The 25,131-nt window shown below is 31.5% G+C and overlaps 1 protein-coding gene, 1 long non-coding RNA gene and 1 other non-coding gene across 3 annotated transcripts; 1 reads left to right on the top strand and 2 right to left on the bottom strand.

The window, feature by feature from the left end:
• Positions 1–17: 17 nt before the first annotated feature.
• LOC143252413 (tRNA-queuosine alpha-mannosyltransferase) lies at positions 18–20,622 on the bottom strand. The gene is given in 11 exon segments (XM_076504493.1): positions 18–159; positions 2,455–2,625; positions 3,338–3,408; positions 4,035–4,179; positions 5,172–5,281; positions 7,321–7,384; positions 7,731–7,909; positions 11,869–12,036; positions 16,730–16,755; positions 16,757–16,955; positions 20,542–20,622. Coding segments are annotated over 10 exon segments (1,161 nt in total). The 5' UTR covers positions 16,934–16,955; positions 20,542–20,622; the 3' UTR covers positions 18–109.
• LOC143252414 (uncharacterized) lies at positions 238–2,448 on the bottom strand. Its single transcript, XR_013028984.1, has 2 exons — positions 1,905–2,448; positions 238–1,314 (listed from the first exon to the last, which is right to left on the bottom strand). It is a non-coding gene; the product is annotated as an uncharacterized LOC143252414 (long non-coding RNA).
• A 4,294-nt stretch (positions 20,623–24,916) lies between the features above and the next one.
• Positions 24,917–24,998, top strand: TRNAL-AAG (transfer RNA leucine (anticodon AAG)). The gene has a single exon. It is a non-coding gene; the product is annotated as a tRNA-Leu (tRNA).
• The last annotated feature ends 133 nt before the right edge of the window (positions 24,999–25,131 follow it).

Genomic DNA, 25,131 nt, shown 5'->3' on the forward strand with positions numbered 1-25,131 from the left:
ACTGACACAGTAAATACTTTTCTAGTTAGAACTTCAACACTTCCCTTTGTTTTACTGCTTAAGACCAACACATATTAAGAGAATATATTCTATTTACACATTAAACAGGTCATGGTACTGATTCTTCAAATGCGACCACGTAAATCTGTTCAACTGCACCTGAAATATAAATGCTGATAATTATGCCTCCCTTTTTAATAAAGACAAACAAAATATAAACTTTACCATACATAAGTCTGCAATCAATAAACATTTTATTTAAAGACAGTTCCAACGTCTATTCAAACGTTTCAATGCTGATTCCATACTTTCTTTACTAAACAAAAAACAGAATATTGGACAAGCTAAATAATACATGGAATCCTCACTTTCTGATAAACTTGCAGTAAACCCAAAACTACTTTTCTAACAATTTTTTTCAGAAGAAAAACATTTAAATTCTATAAGATTGTGCAGTGAGCTATTTCACAGATAATGTAACCTCTCTTTGCTTACACCTGTATCATGTACTAGTACTTTGTTTGTTACATCAGGATTGGGCAGATTCAACACAAATTTTACAACCAATTAAGAAAAAGAAAGTGAAGAACAGTGGCAGCAAGTATTCTGGTAAATCAAAATCAGCAGTTGGATGGAGCTCAGAACTTGGTAAGAAAGTTATTGAGAAATTAACCCTTTCAGCACTGAATAACAACTTTTAATGTTTGGCATGGCACTGAATATGTATGGTTGATACTTCAACTAAGTACAGTATCAGTACTAAAAGCATGATAGCTCGGCAATAACTCAACAAGAGTCCCTGAAATATTCAGTGATTATACCCAATACTATACATGTTAAATTCAATACATAAGCATAACAGGAATAAAGGAAGGTCGCCTGCCGTGCTGAGCCTTCAAGTCGACTGCAGTTGCAAACTGCACCGAAAGGGTTAAACAACATTAATCCACTATATCTCTACACCATCATGTTATTCAAATACAACTTGATCTGTGTGGTTTCATTCAGTATATGCCTAGGTTGCTGAGGGAAGAGTTTACTTCAAGATCAAGACAAAAGACATCTGAAAGCTGTGTCTCAACAGATATACATGAAAGAAATAATAATTCAGTAGTTATTAAACAGCCTCATCACTAACCATCATATTACACAAAGATGACTAATGGTGGAAAAAACAATATATTAGGTTGTCTAGAAATAAAGGTCTGAATTCTCACGATGACATTTAGAAGATGAATATTGAGTAAGTTATCACTGGTTGATTTAATCCAATGTTTGTTGCTTACAAGGAATCTTAATTGTCTACTGTTTCAACTCTACTCAGAGTAAGTTTTTCACCCCCAAGACTGCATGGACAATAAGAACTTTCATCTCATTTTCCTCTACGACTTCAAACGTGGACAAAAAGCTACCAAAACTATGTGGAACATCAACCAAGCATTTGTTCATGGATCTGTTGCTGAACATACAGTTCAGTATTGGTTCCAAAGGTTTTGACATGGAGATGAAAGTCTTGAAGATCACTAAGGTCATGGACAGAAGCCATCTGTAGATGAAAACACATTAAGGAAAGCAGTTTAGACAGACCCTTGCTTGCAGAAAAGCTAGGCACAAGCAAATCAAGCATTGCCAATCACTTGAGTGCAATTGAGAAGATAAAAAATGTGGATAAGTAGGTTATGCATTAGTTGATTGAAGATCAACAAAATTGGCATTATGAGACAGACCTGTCAAGGGTGACACTCCAAAAATTGAATGAATTGAGATTTGAGGTTCTGTCTCATTCATCTTAATTCCCCAAACCTTTCCTCAACAGATTTTCATTTTTGCAAGCACTTAGAAAACCTTTTGAACAATAAACACTTTCAAAACCAAGCAGCTGCAGAAGTTTTCAGGAGGTTCACTGACCATAGAAACTGATTTCCACAGCAGGTGCATAAACAGCATCATTATACACTGGCAAAAATATGTTGAAGCAAATGATGCTTACTTTGATTAAAGCACGTTGTACAACACTGGTTTATATTTTTCCAAACTTCACAGTCCAAGAACAACATTTATTTCTGGACAACCTAATATTAAAACACTTTTAATATGTTACACTAACCTGAGTAATGGTGAAAAACAAACAATATATTAGAATACTTTTTTAATGTATTACACAAAGATGACTAATGAATGGTTTTTTTGACTTGCACACAAAAAGCTGGAAAATTTGACAATGAAATGCAGTGGATAATGGAACTAAAATTAAGACGAAGTTACAACATTCCAAAGTTGGCATTTCTGTTTAGTTGTCTAATCATCATTACTAAAACTGTGTACATTTACAGGTTTCTGTCAGAATCACCTCAAGAAAAGATGTGTAAATCACTTTCAACAGAAGCCCATTAGTTTTAACAGGTAACTACAACAGTCTGTCCTTCAGTAGAACTGTGTCAAAAAATTACTTACCTGCTTCATATTTCCAGTGATTCTGGAGTTTATTAAACATGTCTGTATTATGTACACAACTGGCAATACCCACCATTAGCTGTTGCATTTTTGTTTTAGGGATGTCTGGGTGGCAACAAAAATCTCGGAGCTTCTTAAGTAGTTGGTTCTTTGTGTTATACAGGCACTTGTCTAAGAAGATAAAATCACTTCAAATATTTAACAAAAACTGTACACAAAACATCTTGTTCTAACAAGAATAACTTGCTCATTCACTGTTTTCTCTGAATAATTAACAGGATAAGTTGGTGTTGAAAAATATAAAATGTTAAAACTCATGTATTCCATTAGTATGAACTCCTCCTCATTGATTTTGATAATTCCTTTATATAGTTCTAGTTTACTAAACACAACAGCTACACCACCAGCTAATAAATGTCAGAATATGTGAAAGAAATCAACAAACATTGTGACTGGCATTAAAATATCTGCTAAATATCATAACCAACACTGAAAAAAAATATATTTTACTTAAACTAAATGTACACATAAGCAAAGAACTGATACTAGAGCTTTCTGATAAGTAAGGAATGTTACAATTTACCAACAGAATGCAGTCCAAAGAGCATGAAATGTGAAAAAGAAAATTAGTGTGTAAAGTTAAAAACCCCACATTTCTATTATTTATATCTATATTAAAGAAATCCAGACAGAGGTTTATCCTAGACACAGTACAGTTTTATAAAACAGGATGCAGCTGGTGGTTAATATTTAGTTTTAGGTAGAAAAATAAATGTACCAACATTTCTTAAGATGAGTCAGTTCATCCAACAACCATCCAGTACATGATAATTTTTCTTATACATGTCAACAAGTGTATGAGAATTATCATGGTACTACTTACCTGGAAAAATTTCAGGATACACAAGTTGTCGAGGAGCTAAAGGATAGCAACCACAGAAAGCAGCCTCAAGCCTGGAAAACAAACAAATCACACAATATCATGTACTGTCAAATACAGGAATTAACAAAGAATCCTCACAGTAACAATACCATGTAGTGTCAGATACTGGTATTAAACAAAGAATCATCACAATAACAATACCATGTACTAATGTATAGTTTCTAAGAAAGAAATATCAAACTGCCACTACTATTGTAGTAAACTTATGGTATCCACAGAACAAAATTATATAAAAATGCTAACATTTCAAAACAACTTATTACATGACTTTCTTCAGAATAACAGGCTCAGTGAAAGAAAAATGGAAGCACTCGTAATTGTTAACCAAGAACCTAACCTGAACAATCAATTAGTTATGTCACTATATCTGAAACTATGATCAACTTAACAATATGTATTAATGTGTAAACAAACAAAAAACTTGTCTGATTCAGAAAGGCTGTCATTCTAGCTTTCATGAAGGTATACTTTACTAAAATAAACACTTACATATAGTTTCATGGTTAATTAAACAGAATATCTAGAGAGAATTAACAAGTCTTCTATTCAATACTACCTGTCTGTTTACTTGTTCCAGCTAAACATATTCATAAGTTGGAACTATTCTTAAAAACTGAAAAATAGCTTATTGCCATACATGGCTACTCCAAAAAATTCATGTCGAGCTGTCGAGATGACAACATCTGCAGATCTCAGAACTGAGAAATAAGCATCTTTAGAATCCTGGTGACCCCAGTGCTTGATGTTGTCCTTTAGAGAATCCTGTGCTACTTGGAAGATATCTGAAAATGTTAGTTTATCTTCTTTAGGTAACATATTTTGAAAGTAGTAATGATAGACTAATTTTATATAGATTCTTAAAGGTTTAGAATCTTTCAAAACAAATTTCAATCCTTTTAGTTTTTCAACTTTATACTAGTTTTTAATAATTATTAGAAAAAAAACTGTATACTACATATTAACTTAAAATATTGTGTATTTGTAGAAATAAGTTGCTATAAGTTGTTATAAAATATTCATACTTTGTGTTATTAAGTAGAATGATTGACAGAAACAAAACAAGTTATGTTAATAATTTAGTTTACACATTCAGTGAGGTTGTTTCAAAAGCATTAGACAAGTCTACAGTCTGGAAATTCAACTGTAGTGTCACTTTGTTAATCATGGAGTAGCAACAGCAAAAATAATTCTAACTTGTTTTGATCTTCATATGAACAAGCAGTAAATACCTCATCATCAAAATGTAAGAGTTACTCACTGAGGATCAGAACTAAATAACACAAAACAGAAGGCAATCATCATCAATGAAAATCATTACTAAATAATATAAAACAGGTAATGTCCAGAAAAAACTACTAAAGACAATAAAACAGAAAACTGTTCAACAAGGTAATACCTGGGACGCTACAGAAATGCTCAGCAATGTAATACCTAGGACACTACAAAACTGTTCAACAATGTAATACTTGGGACACTACAAAACTGTTCAACAAGGTCATACCTGGGACACTACAAAACTGTTCAACAAGGTCATACCTGGGACACTACAAAACTGTTCAACAACGTCATACCTGGGACACTACAAAACTGTTCAACTAGGTCACACCTGGGACACTACAAATCTGTTCAATATAATACTGGGACACTATAAAACTGTTCAACAAGGTAATACCTGGGACACTACAAAACTGTTCAACTAGGTCACACCTGGGACACTACAAAACTGTTCAATATAATACCTGGGACACTACAAAACTGTTCAACAATGTAATACCTGGTACACTAGAGAACTGTTCACCAATGACTGATAGTACGAATGGCAAATTATCCTTGTGGAGTTGGAAAATTACATCAAAAAATTCTTCTGGTCCTTTGTCATGTTCCCTAGAAAATAACATAGTCTGAATGATCACTTTGTAGACATATAAACATATGTTGTTACAATAAACACAATAGTAGATTCAAGTGACACATTACTGAGTCAGCCATTGTAAACTGATATATACATAACATTTATATATATAAATATAAGAAAGAGGCTATTCTTTATATTAGTAATACTATTTAGAAATGTTTATGAGTCTCCTGTCAGTACTGTTAATATACCTTTTATAATTATACATCATATTATATCGACTCTTTCACAATTAGAGTAAACAGTAATTATCTATTGGGTTGAGGAATAATTCGTGAGCGTTTTTTCAACTTAACAAAATATATTCATAAATGAAACGCTTTAGCAAAATATTTCATGTCATTTGGTAGATAATTTTTTGCTCTAATAGATGGTGTGTTTGATTTTCATATGTCTTTAATTTTTGCTTTCATTTTCAGCTCATTAAATGGAATGTCAAATGGACAAAATCAAGCATTTTCGACACCATCTGCTTTTCGCATTTAATTTCTTGCAATTTCGTTTAAAACAATGCATACTATATACCTAGGTATTACATGAAAGAAAGTATCATAATAAATGTTTTGGGTGTAATGTGTTCATGCATTGAAGTATTGTATAGTCTTGCATGTAATGCTTGAATGAAATTATTTAAAAACGCTCACAAATTATTCCTTAACCTAATATTATTTATATATATATATATAAATATAAGGAGACTTTCTTTATATAAATAATACTATTTAGAAGTGCTTATGAGCCTCGTATCAGTATTATTACTATATCTTTGATAATTATATAACAATATTATATTATATTAACACTTTCAGAATGAGAGAGAACACTAATTACACTATGTAACACAAATTTTGTTCCTAGATAGAATGTGTTATTTCTTAATTGCTTATGTTGTAAAAGTACAGAAAATGGCCATTATTCCCTTTAAACTTTGCTTTTGTGATCTGGATAATGAAATTTAGAAATTAACCTATTTTGTATGTAAAAACGGGTAAATTTGCACATTTTCATTTACATAAGGTCTGAATAAAACAACATATGAATCAAGATTTACATGTGTTTATACTAAAGTTATACAAAAATGTTGAGAAGTGAGTAGTTTTTCGAGATTTGTGACTGTAATGTAAATCACTTTCACGTATCAGCCCCCAAATATAGTCTCACATCATGTTTTTATTATATGCTCCCAGGTCAGAAAAGCAAAGTTTGAAGAGAAAAATAGGTCTTTTCCATTTACTTTAGGTATAAGCAATTGGGAAATAACACTTTCTGCCCAAGAACAAGAAAAAGTAAAAATTTTGTTACATAGTGGTATCTATTATTTATATATATATAAATATATGTATAAGAAAGAGACTGTTCTTTGTATAGATAATACTATTTAGAGATGTTTATGAGCCTCGTGTCAGTATTGTTACTATACCATTTATAATTATACAACCAGAGAGAACACTAATTTTCTATTATATATGTATATAAATATAAGGAGACTCTTCTTTATATAAATAACACAATTTAGAAGTGTTTATAAGCCTCCTGTCAGTATTGTTACTGTACCTTTTATAATTATACAACATCATATAACTCTTTCACAGTGAGCAAGAACAATAATTATTTATTTACACTGGGATGAAGACAATGATAAATTTTTATTTTTATTATGCAGCAAAACATACGAACAAACGTAGTAACCCAGGCAGTTTAAAACATTCTTGATATCCTCCGTTACTCAGTTTAAAGTTTGGATGTCCTCAAAACTTATGTCCTCTGTGTTATATAATACAACGTTCACTTTTAAAGTGCATCAAATGTATCTAAACCTACCTTATGTGTGGCCATTTAATATAAAGTTCATTGTTCAAAGTGTTTCACATGTACCAAAACCTATATTCTCCATGACTATATAATACAAAGTTCACTGCTTAAATTATATCCTATACATTCAAACAATCTTGTCTCCTGTATGACTATATAATACAAAATACAGTGTTTGAAGTGTATCAAAACTCACCATCTGTGTGGCCATACAATATGGAGTTTTCTGCAACTAACAGTTTGCACGCCAGGACTTGTAACTACAGGCGTGTTGGAACAAGGGCTCACACTAACAGGTGTGTTAATGTGAAGGGCCACATTATTTGTTGTTTTAGAGCAGTCCTCATTGTTTGGTGTTTCAGAGAAAAGATCCCCATTTGTTAGCATACTGGAAAAAAAGATTCTCGTTTATTGATGTGTTAGCGTGAAAATCATCCAGCACAGTTTCAACTGTGTCTACTTTTTGTTTCTTTGAACAACATTCTTTTCTATCTGAACAACATTCAAAGTTAGGATTTTCTTCTGGTAGACAGACAGTACCTGTGTCAATAACTTCAGAGTCATTATAAGGTATGTGTTTTTTACAAACACATGTAGATCCTTCACTACCATAAAGCATATTAGTGGACATTAGAGGAAAGTAAATCACTCGACATTTGTACTTCAGTTCCTCAGGTATCCCTTTAGGTCGATAATCAGGCATTTTATTGAAGAATGAAGAGATGGTGGCTAGAAATGAGTCTTGGTTGAATTTAGAATTAAAAACAATAGTGTCTGCAACAAGACTGCAAAAAATATCACATAAATGATTTACATTAATAAGTTTAAATATAAGAATTTCCAAATACTTATTTCAATAGTCATTAGAAAATATTAGATATTTTTTGAATAAAATCTTAAGTATAAAATTTACAATGCTAGCATGAAGTATCTGTATATGTACACAGTCTATATACACAAGTAATATGTTATAATCTTTCTTTACAAACATGTTAATATGATTATTCTAAAGTGTCTGTTGGATTCTAATATTTTATTTAAGGAATAGGTTTTTTGATGAGTGATGTAAGTAAACTTTCACTCTTTACTAAAGTTTCTTAATTTAGTGTTATATATGTAATGATCTTTAACCAAAAAGTAAAATATAATCACTAGTGTGTACCTGGTGACACTCCTAATACATATCTAACAACGACCACTAGTGTATACATGGTGACACTTCTAATATACTTAATACAACTGGTGTATACATGGTGACACTTCTAATATATCTAAGAGAAGCACTGACCAGTAATGAAAATTTGATAACACTTTTAACATATTTAAGACTGGCATTGACTACTAACATGTACCTTTTAAACTAGAGCTCAAAAATTTATATTTTTTGCAGATGATTTTGATGTATTCATCATAACAATAATGGTCAAATGTTATCTAAAATAAACACAATCCAGTTGTCTTCTTGTCAAATATAACAAGTAATTATTATATAATTATAACAAGTAACTATGATCAAAATATTTTACAGACAATGTTAAATGAAACACTGTTAAAAATATTCAACACAAAATATATTCTAATGTTGATAAAGTGACAGTGTTATTTGTAACGGATAAAATAACAGTGAATACTATTACAATCTAAAATGAGAAGTTACATTGTACATTCTTCACATACCATTTCAATGTCTACCTTAACATTGTTTCATTATCTTCAAATCCAGACACAATCCCATAAAATTATAGCACATAACAAGTTTTGCCCTTATAGCCTCCCCAGTTAAGAACCTACGTTGTAATAAGCTTAATGAGATTTTTTAGCGACTGACATATTCCTTTGAGAAAAACCAGTCTGTGTAGTTTGGGTTTGGTACTACATCAGCTATATTATAAGTAACATTAATTGTTTGGTTAAATTGTAATTAACTATATCTTCAGCAATTAAATGGAAAAATAGTTGTTCACTTTACACAATTATAGTATTGTTGCACAAGTAACACACTGTTTGCTGCACACAACAAACATCAACCATTACAACAACTTTTAGTCAAACAAAGAACAAATAAATGATCTTCTTGGCTGTCTATATACAATTAAAATAACAAATACACCCATGTTTTATTTTTATGAGATAATTCTACATGTGAAAACAATGGTTTTTTTTAAACTTCTTTATTCCACATTATCATGCATACACTTTTAATCATTTTGTGTAACTTTGGAGTTCATAGGCTACTCACATTTTTAAGATGAGATATCCTTTCAGCCTAATTTCAAATGTTAATTACTAAAATATCCCATATTTAGAAAGCTGGAACTAGGCCTAAATTATACTTTATCTTCTCCAACATTTGTATAACTTGTTACAAGTAAAGCCTCCTGTAGTTATGTCTTATGACAACAATTGTATGACAGGAAGCTATGAAGAAAGATGTTTTTAACATCTATCTCACTATTTTTATTTTGTATTGATTAAAGTTTAAATGATTTATGATCTGTATTAGACACATGCACCCACCACCAAGGTTATAAGTTTCACACAAGTATTTGTAACCACTGTAACAGACAACTTATATATCACTGTTAGAACTACCTTATAGTCTATTAACAATAGATCAAATACAAAATTTATCTTAATTTTAAAACTAAATACAAACAAAAGCTAAATAATAAATTAACTATTCAAACTTTGAACAACAAGTATAACATCATCTTTTTCTCTCAAGTTACTTCAAAAAAATAAAAGTAAAATCACAAAATTAATTCACAGTGATAGTGTGCCAAACATACAAGTTTTTGGGAAATTTTGCTTTAATGTAACTGTAAAACTCCAGAAAGGTTAATTATGGTTTATATTTATTACATTTGTGAAGGTTTAGTAAAACTAAAACTCCTGTAGAAGTTAAACATTTGTTATTCGAGAAATTTCAAGTATCTACAAATAGGGTACAGACTTAGAGATGTGTCATGTTATATGATAAATTTTAAAATTAAGTATTGTACTGTAAAATATAAATAGCTTACACTATTTTCTTATTGGTTGTATTCCTATCTTTCTATTTACAGTTAAGTAAGTAAGTCCTTAAAAAACTCTTAATTACATGCATAACTTAAGGAGAGATTGTTTTAATAGGAAAAATGTCACAAGTTAATATTTGTCATTTACTCAAAGAAAATATTAATTATTAATTAGAACTTTATGATAAAGTTAACTAATCAATTACCTATTGACACCAGTTACATCACTTAAGTGTCATATAATAATTATGAATTAAAATTATGATTAAACCGATATCATGAAAGTAACCAGTTAATAGAAATTAGTGTTTATGATTATTATTTTGAAATAATTCCAATTATATATGTCGCATACAAATAATTGATGTAATTAATTTATGAGCCTTATGATTAAACAATCAGAAAAATTCACTAATTTCTATTGCTGAATAGTCTGTTTATTTAACAGTGTGTATCAGATTTTACTAGACTTCACCACCAATAGTAACAATATGCAATACTTTTAATTATTTAACTATAGACATGGACCAATAACAGTTCAACAATGTGTGATACCTTTAATTGTTTAGCTATAAACAAGGACCAATAACAGTCTAACAATATGCAACACTTTTAGTTGTTTAAGTATTTATACAAATAGAACACCTGTTTAATTATTACCAGATCTTCCCAGTTAGGAAGCACTAAAACAGAAAACAAACAGCTGTTGATTATCATGTGCCATTTAAACAACACCCATTACAGCGAGTTCTTTTATTTATTAGGTTTTCAGCATGTCTGTGTATTTTCACAATTGTTTTAAGCCTGTACTGTACTATGTAAACATACTAGTCATTTTAATGTGTTACTTCTAAACTGCCATTTATGTCAGTGATTTATAATATTTTGTATGTTTACAAAATTATTAATCATTCAAGTTTTTCAAGTTGACAGATTTAGAAAGACACTGCAAGATATTGGTAATTAAAATTTTTGCACTGCCATGATTTTAATAGTATTAGTGCATTAAAGTTAGATATCCTAGTTTTTATAATAATGCTATAACATTTTACAGAATTGAAGAAAAACAAAACAATTGTAATTTGTGATGATGATAAACCCACTTGAAGTAAAAACATATCTCAGGATGGCTAGTTTGGTAAGGTATTAACACTTTTACTAATAAAGCAGAGAACAACATTTCTACCTTCTTAGATCATCTTCAGGTTAACAAAGAAAGTTTGTTAATATCCATACCAACCATCCTGAGCTATATATCAAGACAACTGTAGTTTCAAAAACTTCATTTATTCCCAATCACAGGTTCCCCAGTAAAGACATCATAAAGTGCATTCTGAAATGGTTTATAAACAGGTTTATATAAGTTCAACCGAAGAACCAGAAGTAACTTCAAGTAAAGTGGGGAGGACCTTCAGTTGGTTTGGTCATTTAGAACTTTTTCTGGATTTTCTTTTAGACTTCTGCTATTTATTTTTTTACCTTTTTCACAGATTTGTAGCATATTCTGGATGAAACTAGTGTTGTTTCTAAGGTGGGATGGAATTGACCTCTCCATATCTTAAGAATGTCCTGTTTGCCCTATGTATACACTAATGCAGTCTTGACACATGAATTGGTAAACCTCACTGTTGTATTTTTTCACTACTGCTACTTTTACTTGTATATAGAAACAAACTAGCCACAAAAAATTCCATTAGTTTTTACTCAAACCAAAACATGTTTCCTACCTAGAAACAATCTGATTATATCCATACTGGAAATCCCTCTCTTTTTCCTTCTGAACTGGATACAGCAGCTGGTTTTCGTGGAAATAAAGTATTTTCTTTAGTGGCAGAAGATCAGGTCGCAGAGCCACCAGTTCTGCTAGATTGAGCACCGAACTCGCAAACAGCACTCTGAAGTAATTAAAGCACACAAGTTACTGACAGACATATACTGGAGACTTTACTGTGAAACACAATAAATTTTTAAATCTAAATATGTTTCTTGATTATAAAAGTTGTTTCAAAGTATGCTACAATTAGGTATTGTCTAATTACTACACTGTATGAATAATTATAAGCAGAAAATGATAAAGAAAATTCAGTTTTATATCCAAAACTCTTAAAGGTCACAAACACCAGGTTGTATCTTCTTTAAATAGTAGAAAGAACAAATATCACAGAAAACCACATTAAAAAAAACAACAGCAACAAAAAAGAAAGCTTTGGTCTAATGTTTTGAAAATCTTTATAGCACAATGTAACAAAAATAATACAGGTACTACATGACAGCATAATGCATTTTCATTGGATAAAGCCAGCATAAGTAAATAAATCAGTTAAAGGCAAAGACAGTGAGAAACATTCTAAACAAAGGAAAGTTAAAAAAATATGTATATGTACCTTAATCAGAATATTTAAAAACATCCCAATGTAAATCTTCTATGATTTCACTTTTTATACAAACATCCCAATTTCTGGAATATTCTGCATAATAGATTCTAAACTTTCTGTAAGGGTACATAAGCACTTAAGTGAATTCTTCTATTTCATTTCACTTGAAACCATAATGGTGTATTATTAGAAACTGATACTGTAATGGTGTATTGTTACAAAGTGATGCTGTAATGGTGTATTGTTACAAAGTGTTGCTGTAATGTGTATTTTTACAAAGTGATACTGTAATAGCATATTATTACTAACAGATAGTGTGATGGTGTATTATTACATAGTGATACTGTAATAGCACATTACTACAAGTGAATGCTGCAATAGCATATTATTACAAAGTGATACTGTAATAGTGTATTATTACAGTTACAACAGAAAGTGTTCGTACCCCTGCGTCCCAAGTTGTTTTTTGCTCATAAATTAAAAAGTATCATGATTAGAATAATAGACGTATAATATATTATAAATATTATACTAACACACATCTACATAAATTTTTTGTAAATTATACAACAAATAAGCAGTTTATAGACAAATAACCAAAAATAGGAGGAGCAGAAAGTGTTCATACATTTCAGAACATGTGAAAAAAACTGATATTCCCATAAAAATTTTCAGTTTGGAGAACAAACTACATTATACCATTCCAGAACTAGACACTGGGTTCATAATTATTGGAATTTAGCCAGCAAAAAATTTACTTCTGGCAATTTAGAGCCATTTCCATCATTATTTGCTTGGCCATCATGGTGAACAGGAAACAACTGTCCAGTGATTTAAAAAACTGAATTATTGTAAAATACAAGTCTCATGTGTCTCTTTCCGGTATTGCTACATAACTTAATGTGCCAAAATCTACTGTTCAAAGCATAATTGCCAAGTTTAAGCTCACAGGGTCAACTGCTAACCTCCCTTGTTCTGGACACCCCACCAAAATTCCAGAGAGAACCGAGAGGAAGGTTTTTATAGAAGTTAGTTGGAACCCTCGTTTAACACATAATGACATACAGAAACTTGTAAGAGAAACTGGGGTTGAAGTAAGCACCTCTACAGTTACGAACATGTTATGCTCTTCTGGGTTCAAAGCATGCCATTCTCGTAGGACTCCATATTTAAAGCCTGTTCATTTAGAAGCATGATTGTGGTATGCAAGAAAGCATGTAGATAAACCTTTTACCTATTGGAAGAGTATTCTTTGGTCAGACAAGACTAAAATCGAGCTTTTTGGCCACAATGATTTTCGCTATATTTTCTGTAAGAAGGGGGAATGAAATTTTCCAAAGAACACTGTCCCTACAGTTAAACACGGAGGTGGTTTAATTATGCTATGGGGTTCCTTCAGCTATTCTGGTGTAGGCAGCCTTCACTGTGTCAACAGAATCATGAAAAAAGAAGTGTACATTGATATATTAAGCACTTATATCAAGAATGATGCTCGGAACCTGAGGCTTGGGCATTGTTGGATCTTCCAGCACAACAATGACCATGAGCATACATCAAAATATGTGCAATCCTGGTTGCAGAGGAACCATATAAGCATTCTGGAGTGGCCATCGCAGTTACCACATCTCAACCCAATTGAAAACGTTTGGCATGAGTTGAAGACCAGAGTTCATCAGCATCATCCAAAATACTTGCAAGAGTTGGAGCCTTCTGTAAAGAAGAATGGAAGAAAATACCAGTCGAGTACTGTCAAACAATCATGGACAGTTATTAGGAGAGATTGCGCCAAGTAATTCACCTGAAAGGCTACACAAGTGACCATTAAAGTAGACGCATGAACACTTTCTGCCCCTCCTATGTTTGGTTATTTGTTTATAAACAGTTTATTTGTCATCAATTTACATAAAAATTTATGTAGATGTGTGTTAGTATAATATTTATAATACACCATACTGTCATTATCCTAATCATGATACTTTTTAAGTTATGAGGAAAAAAACTACTCATGTCGCAGGGGTATGAACACTTTCTGTTGTAATTGTACATAGTGATACTGTAATAGCATATTGTTACAAACTGATGCTGTAATGGTGTATTGTTACAAATTGATGCTGTAATGGTGTATTATTACATAGTGATACTGTAATAGAGTACTGTTACAAGCTGATGCTTTAATCGTGTATTGTCACAAATTGATGCTGTAATGGTGTATTATTTAAAACTGTAATGTTTGGCTGCTTGGTCAAAATATGCTGAACTATACTGTTGTTATCATCACAAAACAATAAAGAAGACAATTCATGAAAATTCAAAGGTTGTGATTAGAGACCACAGCTTTTTGGAATAATGAATCAATTCCAATTTACCCAAAACATCATGACATAATCAAATTGAAGAAGTTTTTGTAAAAGTTATAGAGATTTACAAAGAGAAACAGTGGGCTTATGAGACAGATTCTGTCAGTAACACAAATAACATTTTAATGTCAATTATAGACATAGCTTGAACATACAATAACAGTTTGGTTGGTAGATAAAATAACAATAACAGTAATGGTTAGGTTGGTGAATACTAACAATAATAGTCATGGTTAGGTTGGTGGATACTAATGATAACAGTGATGGTTATGTTGGTGTATACAATAACAGTAATGATGATGAAGACAGAAAGAGAATATTTCATGTTTCTGTCTCAACTCCAACACATGATGTTCTGTAGGTAACCATGAAAATATCAACATTTTCTAGGAATATCTTTTCTCCAACTTAAACAACAGCAGCAGCCAACAACTCACTGAGATACAAAACTGCTTTGTTGGTCTCACAGAGAGAGACAATCTGGATAATCTCTGCTCAGTGATCCTGTCTAAAGCAGGAGTAAAGTAACTCCTAGAAGTTACAAAACTGATTTCTAACAAGATTTGAGCTTCTTCTGGGGCATATTTGACAGAAAAGTAAAGAGTTGTTGGTTGTGTAAAGGTATGATATTCAATGGAAGTTAACTCAGCTGTTGACTGTGTAAAGGTATGACATTTGATGGAAGAACACAGTTGTTAATTGCATAAATGTATGACATTTGATGAAAGAACACAGAGTTGTTAGATGTGTAAAGGTATGACATAAAGGTATATAAATTATGATGTATGATGGAAGAGTACAGAGTTGTTGATTGTGGAAAGGTATGACATTTGATGTCAGAGTACAAAGTTGTTGATTGTGTAAAGGTATACCATTTGATGTAAGTATACAAAGTTGTTGATTGTGTAAAGGTATGACATTTGATGGAAGAGTACACAGTTGTTAGTTGTGTAAAGGTATGATGTTTAATGAAAAAGTACAGAATTGTTGGTTTTATGAAGGTATGATATTTGATGTAAGAGTACAGAGTTGTTGTTTGTGTTAAGGTATGACATTTGATACAAGAGTACCGAATTGTTTTGTAAAAGTATGACATTTGAGAAACCTAAATTTTGAAATTAACATATATTTATCCAGTTTTCTGGTCTATACATTTCATTTTAAACTTTTAGTATATAAGCTAACAAAAATATCAGGTTATATGTTTACTGGTAAGCAACATGACATAAAACACATTGCTGGAATGTAGTGTCACAAAATAGCACTGGCTTTTGCATATATTAAATGTGTTGATATAATTGATTTTCACCAATAATTATTCTATGAATACTCCACAGATTCATTTCATCTTAATTTTGATTTGCTAAAAAAGGAAATTAACTGGTTAAACTGCACTTTACTGCCTCTTTGCTGGTTAAGGTTGATTTCACTAATTTATTTTAATTCAGTCAGCTATGAAATTCGAGGTTAGGGTATATTACAATGTGGGGATACCAGTACATGACTTGTTATTTTTTATGGTCTATAATCTAGTCATTTACAATGCATAGCAATTATTTTTATAGCACATAGTACATACACTACCAAGCCACTGCAGTCTAGAACTTTAACCTTATTTAGGAAACTTTAAACATGATTTAAAAGGATGAAGTTTGATATGCAATGTATTTCTCTACAGTGGAATCAAACTAGCTTTATAATTTATAGCCTGAAAATGACTTTACCTGCAAGTAGACACCACTCTAACATATAGGCATCACAGTGTTTTACCATTACTTTTCATAAGAAATGTACAATCAATAACACACAACTACATGATTAATTTAGGTGATTATGTTTATAAGATAATGCTATACCTAAAACTGTGTCCTTTTGGAATCATCACGAGAAAAATATAAAGCTGATGTTCTAGCTCGCCAGTGCCACTTTTTTGCAGGAAGTGTAAATAATGCAGCTTTACTTCCAAGATCATTGACTAGGGTATCAACAAGTTGTTTATGAGAACCACCATAAAACGGCTCGATCAAAAGTATCTCCTGATGTACATTTCTAGTACTCATGGTGTAATCCACTCACACCAAACTGTAATGAAGAACACATAGTATCAATGAAATCCTTCCAACCTTAATTAGAAGTTACATTTATACTGAAAGTACACCATTAATACAAGAATATAGGTTCACACAAGCTGAAGTGAGATTTCTCAACATATTCTTTATTGCAGAATTATATTAATACTAGTTAACAGAATTTCTTTGTTATAAGATAAACTCAATTTTAATGGTTACACATACTTGTATCAATTTTCTGGCATGTCTTCTGTCAACTTACATTAAGTTACGTACATTTAATATTGGTGAATTCACCAATTCAAATTTCTTCAATGATGTAGTAGAAGAAATGGTTCAACATCAAGTTCACAAGTACCTACATATAACCAGATGATTAGACAGCTAAAGAAATGAGGAAACAAGACATTTAGAAATTATCATGATGTAAAAGATTGTTTAGTGTAGATATTATAAGTCAGTTTATGTTATGATTGTTTAGTCTTTTTTATTATGAGAGAGTTAAAAACTGTTGATTATTGAGTTATGTTTGTAACTCATTGATGTAGAGAATACAGCAAGCAGATGATTTAGTAATAATCATATAAATGGTGTTAGATGAGTGGGAAAAGAAAGAGAAGATGAGAAAAATTTTTGAGAATGATCTAGGCCAAAGTAAAATTAACTGGCAGAGGAAGGAAAGGCCTAATGATTAATAAGTTATAGGAAATCTGACAACAGTAATGAGATAAGAATAATGATTTATTCCTTCAAAGTGTGGATCTAACATAACTTAACAGTCAGAATGCACTTTGACAAAAGGAAACGAGAACAGTTTGAAGAAAAGAAAGACAAAACAATTACTGAAAGAGCAGTATATGACTGTGATAACCTGTACCACAATTGTAAGTGATTGATACACAGAATACTAGTATGATAGAAGAAGGTAGTTTGGCTTGTCAAATGAAAATGTAATGAAAGTTTAATTGGAAAAAGCATTAAACAAGTAACTGATGAATCCTAAAAGATTTCTATTGATCAAAGTAGTAATGAGTTCAAACACAAACAGTTGAAAATTTCCATCCCAGAAAAGTTTAATATTTCAAGTATTGTCTCATTACAAAGAGGAGGGAAGGAACTGAATGTTCTTGAGATAATTAGTTATGTTCACTAACAAGTGTATTTATAATTTAAGACAATAGGCCTGTTGCTAAGCAACTATACATAAAAGAATATTCAAATCTACCCCTTATTATTGAAATACTTAAACTTTCCATTAAATCTTAAGGCATCTTATTCAATAGACTAATGATCCTGTTACTATAATAAACTATCCTACCCTAACATCTCACCATTAAGTACAAATAACAAGAACTATGATAAATAAAAGTGTCTCAGCAATAAAAACATGTAAAATAACAGTATTAAACATATTACTTTTTATTTTGTCTAATTCACTGTTAATTTTATCTGGTGAGCATAGTTTTATGGCTGTGTTTATTTGGTTTCTTAGTGTGTTGAGTTTTGGTTTGTTCCATGTGCTGAGACCCAAGGAATGTATAGTCCAGTAAATATATCCCATGAATTAAAAAATCACAAAACCATATACTGCTGCAGACCATATATTCCCAACATCAGCAGAAAAATAACCAACATTTGGCAAAAACTAGTATTAAACACAACTATGATGATTTCATTGAGTGATATTTTGACATATTTTCAAACTTAACAACACAAATAAGAAGATCAAAGAATTCACTGGTTCAATAGAAAATAAAAACTGAGAGAAAGAGTTTTCAGTTCTTTGAGTCAAGAGATGAGGAAATATTTTTGTCCTGGAGAAAATGCAACAGTAGCACACAGGACAGGATTACTGGTGAAGGAAATCTGCACTTACAACAACTGTTTTATTTGTGTCCAAAAACTTAGCTTTCTTCAGTATTTTAAATCAATAAAAGTAAAGAAATACCTGGTATACATAAGATAGAGAGAAACAGCATTGAGTTTGGACTTATGATGAGTGACATATGTTAATGCCACTGATAAGTTTATTTTCTAAAACTGTAGCATTTATTGTAAGACATGAACATTAATTTAGATCTGAAATTTGAATGTTATCAGGATTAGCTTTGTGAAGACTTAAGAATCATGGATTGTTCCATTTTCTACACAAATTAAAGTTTCCTGGTTGAAAAGAAATAAATATGAATGCTTTGAATTTACATTATATAAAATTCAGATGTTGTACAACAAATGTTTATAAACCTCGATTTAATAGAGCATAAATTACAATTCAGTAAACTAAGAAAATTTATTATAATAATGCAGAAAACCTATGAATCACTCAAGTAAATTGTATCTAATGGTTAGTAAAATATCAAAACACATTATTATATGTAAACAGTGCTCGAAAGGTTTTATTTCACTTCATGCGATTCTTTAAAACAATCTCAAGTAGACTTAATATCAAAATGAATGTTTTCATTGTTTTTGGATTACGTTCAAGACAGGAAATTATATGAAAAAGTTTCAGGTTAAGTGTCTCAAAGAATATAATTAATTTCACAAAATTACTTGTAAGTAACTGTAAATAAAAATTAAGGTATTTCTGACTCAACGTAATTCACTAAATAGAATGTTCATGTTGCAAAATATTTTCTTAGGATTATTTTTTTAACAATACTGAATATTCTGTTACTTGTTTTTGAATTTTGTACAAAGATACACCAGGGCTGACTGCACTAGCCATCCCTAATTTAGCAGTGTAACACTAAAGGGAAGGCAGCTAGCTAGTCATCACCACCTACTTCCAACTCTTGGGCTACACCAACGAATAGTGGGACTGACTGTCACACGTTTGGTGTGATGGGGATTCAAACCTGTGACCATTGGATTACGAGTCGAGTGCCTTAACCACCTGGCCATGGCGAGCCAGTTACTTGTAAGTAATAGAAAGCAATAAACTGTAAAACGTTACTGTTGTTAAGAGCATTTAATAAAACTACTGAGAATTAGCTTACAGGAAATATTGCGATGCAGGTTTCAAATACTTTTTAAAATGTTTTACATTAGAGAAAGATATTAAAATTCTTTGTCAAATAATCTAGCCTACTGTTAGTGTTAACTGAAATCTGTGGCAAGCAAAACTAAGAAAATAATTACAGTTTTTTTTTTAAGCACACATTAGACAACAACGTTACTGCTTTATCGTTTCCCCTGTATAACTAAACGTAAGAGGGGGTTACATTCTTTCTCTAGTTGCCAAAGGTTATTGAAATTCAACATCTGATGGTTTTCAGTAACCGCAATACAAGGAGGTGAGAAACTCATGAAATACATCTCCATAGTACTTGTAGTTGTACTACATGGTTAATGTTCAGTAACGATAAATGTAATTACAAAAAATATAAAAATTAATAAATTATGAGGTATATAAATGGTTTATTGTTAATTTTAGAACTTATTTTTATCACAAAAGACGTGCTTAATTGCTATATAATATTAACGTTTGATTGCGAATTATTTTATTTTGTGATGATTTTGCTTATTATTCCATTTATTATTCCTTCTATCATTTAACTCATCTAAGAATTTTTAAATGTATTAAAGTGCTAACTTACCTTCTACCTAGATAAAACACGCTGATTTTGTAATGTACGTTTGGGACAAGAAACTGACACCAGCTTTCCCTAGTGGTGACCTACATATATCAGTATATGAAATATTATGTAGATTTATGGTTATTAACTCGTCATAAAAGATGTAAACTCGTGGTCTAACCGATAAATAAAAAGCCCTTTTCGCCTACGAAAAGGAATTAATTTTCAAATATTAGTTGGAAAGAATTATTGCTAATTATTGTTCGATAGTTTTCCCAATCTTGAGAAGTGGTTTAATTTTATAACGTTGTGTTATTCTGTGTGTTTTCTTGTACTAGTTCTTTTTCCTAATTCGTTTAATATTTAGTAAAGTTATTAACATTTATATTTATGTTGTGTTGTTTATTAATATTTGTACCTAATCCTGGCCAAGCCTTGGTTTACTAATTGTTTTTTTAAAATGAATAAAATTTGTATTATACTTGTTGGAAATTTTTATATTGGATTTCTGTTGTTACATATTAACAAATTGTTTGTTTTTTTAATCTAGCTGTATTTACTTCATTACAAAGACAAATCAAGTACTAAGAAACTAAATGTTTGTTTGTTTTTGAATTTCGCACAAAGCTACTCGAGGGCTATCTGTGCTAGCCGTCCTTAATTTAGTAGTGTAAGACTAGAGGGAAGACAGCTAGTCATCACCACTCGCCGTCAACTCTTGGGCTGTTCTTTTACCAACGAATAATGGGATTGACCGTCACATTATAACGCCCCCACGGCTAAAAGGGCGGGCATATTTGGCGCGACCGGGATGCAAACCCGCGACCCTCGGATTACGGGTCGCACGCCTTAACACGCTTGGCTATGCCGAGCCGAAACTAAATGTAGTTATTCTCCTGCATGTATGAGGTTATATGTTCCACTCTTGCCTTCTGTGTGGTCATAGTTAAGTTTCATGTAAGTTGGTAACGCTTTTTTTAAAACTAGCGTGAGTTTGGTCACTTTTTTACAGATTTAACAGTGTCAGAGGATTATAAATATTTTTATAAAAGAATAAACAATAAGTATTCAGTTCAGCTACCATCTTTACTCAAAATTCTATAAAAGCAATCTCAGTCGGGCTTTTCTTGCTTCTCGTTTAATATTAACCATATTGTACTTATAATGGAGGAGTTACTACTTTTTACATAAACAATATCTACAAATTCCAAACACAGAGACTATGTTTAGATACTTATTATTTAATTAAACGAAATCTCAGGATTTCACACTGAAAAAAATTGTGTTGAACGAGATAGTCTAGAACTATAGATAACAGTCTAAAAATGCTTTATAAGTAATGATAAAATATTTGTTTCCTTAATCAGTGATGTCGAGAAAACCCACTTGCAAAGAACTATATATGCAAAAACGGCTCGTTTAGGGTTGAAAAAATATTTTACGTAGAAGAGCGAACAACGTTTCGACCTTCTTCGGTCATCGTCAGGTTCACAAAGAAAGAAAAATGGCCTAAGCATGGGCAACCCAGTATCACCAGTTCTAGCCAATATTTTTATGACACAAGATGAAACACAAGCAATTAACACAGGATTACATCCACATCTATACTGGTACAGATATGTAGATGGCACGGTTGCGGGATTCACATCTACAGAACACACACTTAATTTTTTCAATCACATGAACGCTATATATCCCAACATCAACTTCACATGTGAACAGGAAGAAAGCAATCAAATATCATTTCTTAACCTCAAAACTACAAGAACCGACATACAATTTAAAACAGAAATCCACCGAAAAATCACCCATACTGGACTATACATTCCTTGGGACTCAGCATATGAAACAAACAAAAACTCAACATACTAAGAAACCAAATAAACACAGCCATTAAACTATTCTCACCAGATAAAATTAACGATGAATTAGACAAAATAAAACAATACTTCATCAACATCAATAAATTTCCTCCACAAACCGTAGAAAACATTATACGCATACACCTAGACAGAAAACAACATATTTCACTTCAACTGCTTAATACTTTTTACGTACGTAGCATTACTGGTCAAACCGCTGTGATTTTAAAAGAGTTGAATGTGGCGAAACCGATTGTTTCCTACGCTAATTTAAAATTAGAAACCTAGAAATAAGAGTGCACGGTTTGGATATTATAGTTTCACAAGAAATATTTTAGCTCTGCAAACTACACTGCACGTTTAATGTTAGAATACATCACCATTAAAAGTGACGACCTGTTTTTTAAAGACTTAGTGAGGCTCTAAGATTGGTTTGATATAACTTACTAAAGACGAATACAAATTAACGGCTTGAAAACACTTTTATCATTTGGAAGATATGCTACTATATAGAATAATGCTTCAATCTGAGATCAAATCAAATGGAAGGTACTTGTGTTGTACAAATTTCTTTCGTCACAAAATATTATTTCCTGACCTTCACACATAACACTATATAGTACAAAAAAAAACCCAATAAATCGTGGTGTCTAACGTGTAATACAAAGACAACATCCGGTGTGTTTAGTTAAATTCTTAAGAGACGTGGTGAAATAATTGCTGAACGGTAGTTCGTTATCGTGGTTGGTCTATAGTTCCTTTGGTTTTATACTACTGTTGTCATACGTGATTGATTTTTAAAGGCTGGATTTTATAGCTTGTTGTTTCTACGTATAACATATTTAAGGCTTGGTATTATGTCATTTTTTGTATCTTAGGTTGGGGACGTCGTAGTGATGATAATGCCTGTCTGGTGATCGAGAGGTCGGCCGTTGGAGAATTTGATATACTATTAATCTCTAGAACGCACTTTCCAATTTAGCTGCGTAACACTCATTTCCATTGTTTGGTTAAATATTCCCAAAATTGTGTGTCGACGTGGAGGTTGAAAATATTCTTCTTACCACTGTATAATACTTCATCTGACCTTTCAATTTACATGACGATACACACTTACCCTGTTGCTGTGATCAGAATGAGTTGCTAGAAACGTCGTCAAAGGAATTAGTGGTCAGTAATTAATCAAAAACATTTCGCTCTTCTAGTTATTATTTGATATAAATATCGATTCATCACTAAGTGATTTATCAAATGTAAGAACAACTTTAGAACTAGTAGGTTCTTTCTGAAACAGTTTAATCTATGTTCAAAACACAGATGCGAAAACGATTCGGTTATTGACATTATGTAGGTGAGACATTCGATTCTAAGAAGACTTACGAGAATCATTATTCTATAGTAGGACCTTTTACGTAAGGTTACGTTATAGGCGTCTTTATTAAAATTACCTAGAAAACTAGGTGTGACGCTCTTATTTACTAAGTCTTCATACGAAAGTAGACAAGACAGTGGTCGTTACAAATATTATACAGATAAGGAGGCTTGACAGTCGTTTGTACTAATACTTTGTACTTAATAAACGTTATAGTCGTGTTAAAGTAGATGCTTGTACTTAAGAAGTGTGGTAGACGCAATGTATGAAGATTCTGTAAACAGCCAACCCAGAAGAAAGATTTCGATGAGGAAAATGGTCAGTGAAATAGAAAAATGAGAAATAGTTAAATGACAGAATTGAAAGAAACACAGTGCCGTAAACTACATATTTCACTTTAGATTATCCTTACGGGTAGCTACAAGTAATTACGACACAATATCTAGAAAGTTTCTTATGATGTAGACAGTTTGTGATATATCTGGAAATAAGTTTACGATATAAACACGAGTCATGAGAACTGGATCATTTCAGGTAATGGCGTATTATTCGGATTATTCAATAAGTGTCAGAAATGTCTTATCACTGAGAGCAGAGAGAGGTATCGCCGATGTATTCACTTATTCGATTTGTGCAATTGTGTAAGTAAGTTTATTTACAAGTTACTTATTGTCTCATTACCGAAGAAGTGTTTTTGATATATTACTTTTGAATTTAGTAATGGAAATAGACGTTATCCTGTATAGACGATGTAAAGTAATTGGGTTTTGTCTCGTGTGCTGGACTTGGCCTTATCTTACGTAATAATTTTTATGAATTCTGCCTACCTAAGAAAAGCTCACAACAATGGTTGCGTAATACAAGCTTTCTTGACGTCAAGTAATTCTGTGCAAGATGTAAATAAATAGTTTAGAAACATTCATAGAGAAAACCTGACCAAATTGAGGAAGTGAAACTTTAAAATATGTAGATGCATTAAGTTTAAACTTCACAAAATTGTAAAAAGATTTGCCATATTAAGCAAATCTTTAGGAAAAAGTGGGTGTGGAGTTACCTTACACAAAGAGGAATAAAATGACTAGCGTTTTTGAAAAACAACAAAAGAAATTGTAGTAGAGCGAAAAGTAGTACAATATATGATGTAAGAAAAGAAAGTTAAATAGGTAGAGTGGCCGAGCGGTCTAAGGCGCTGGTTTAAGGCACCAGTCTCTTCGGAGGCGTGGGTTCGAATCCCACCTCTGCCAATTTTGCATTTCAAAAGATTGTCAGCAAATACTACGATTTGTTGTAGAATGAACAATATTCTCTGTTCGAGCAATTAATCGGTTTTTCGCTATCAGTGTGGATTCGTGAGAAATGATCTTGTCGAAACCGTTT

This window comes from Tachypleus tridentatus, chromosome 6, assembly GCF_004210375.1.
Source record: "Tachypleus tridentatus isolate NWPU-2018 chromosome 6, ASM421037v1, whole genome shotgun sequence".
Classification (NCBI taxonomy): Eukaryota; Metazoa; Arthropoda; class Merostomata; order Xiphosura; family Limulidae; genus Tachypleus; species Tachypleus tridentatus.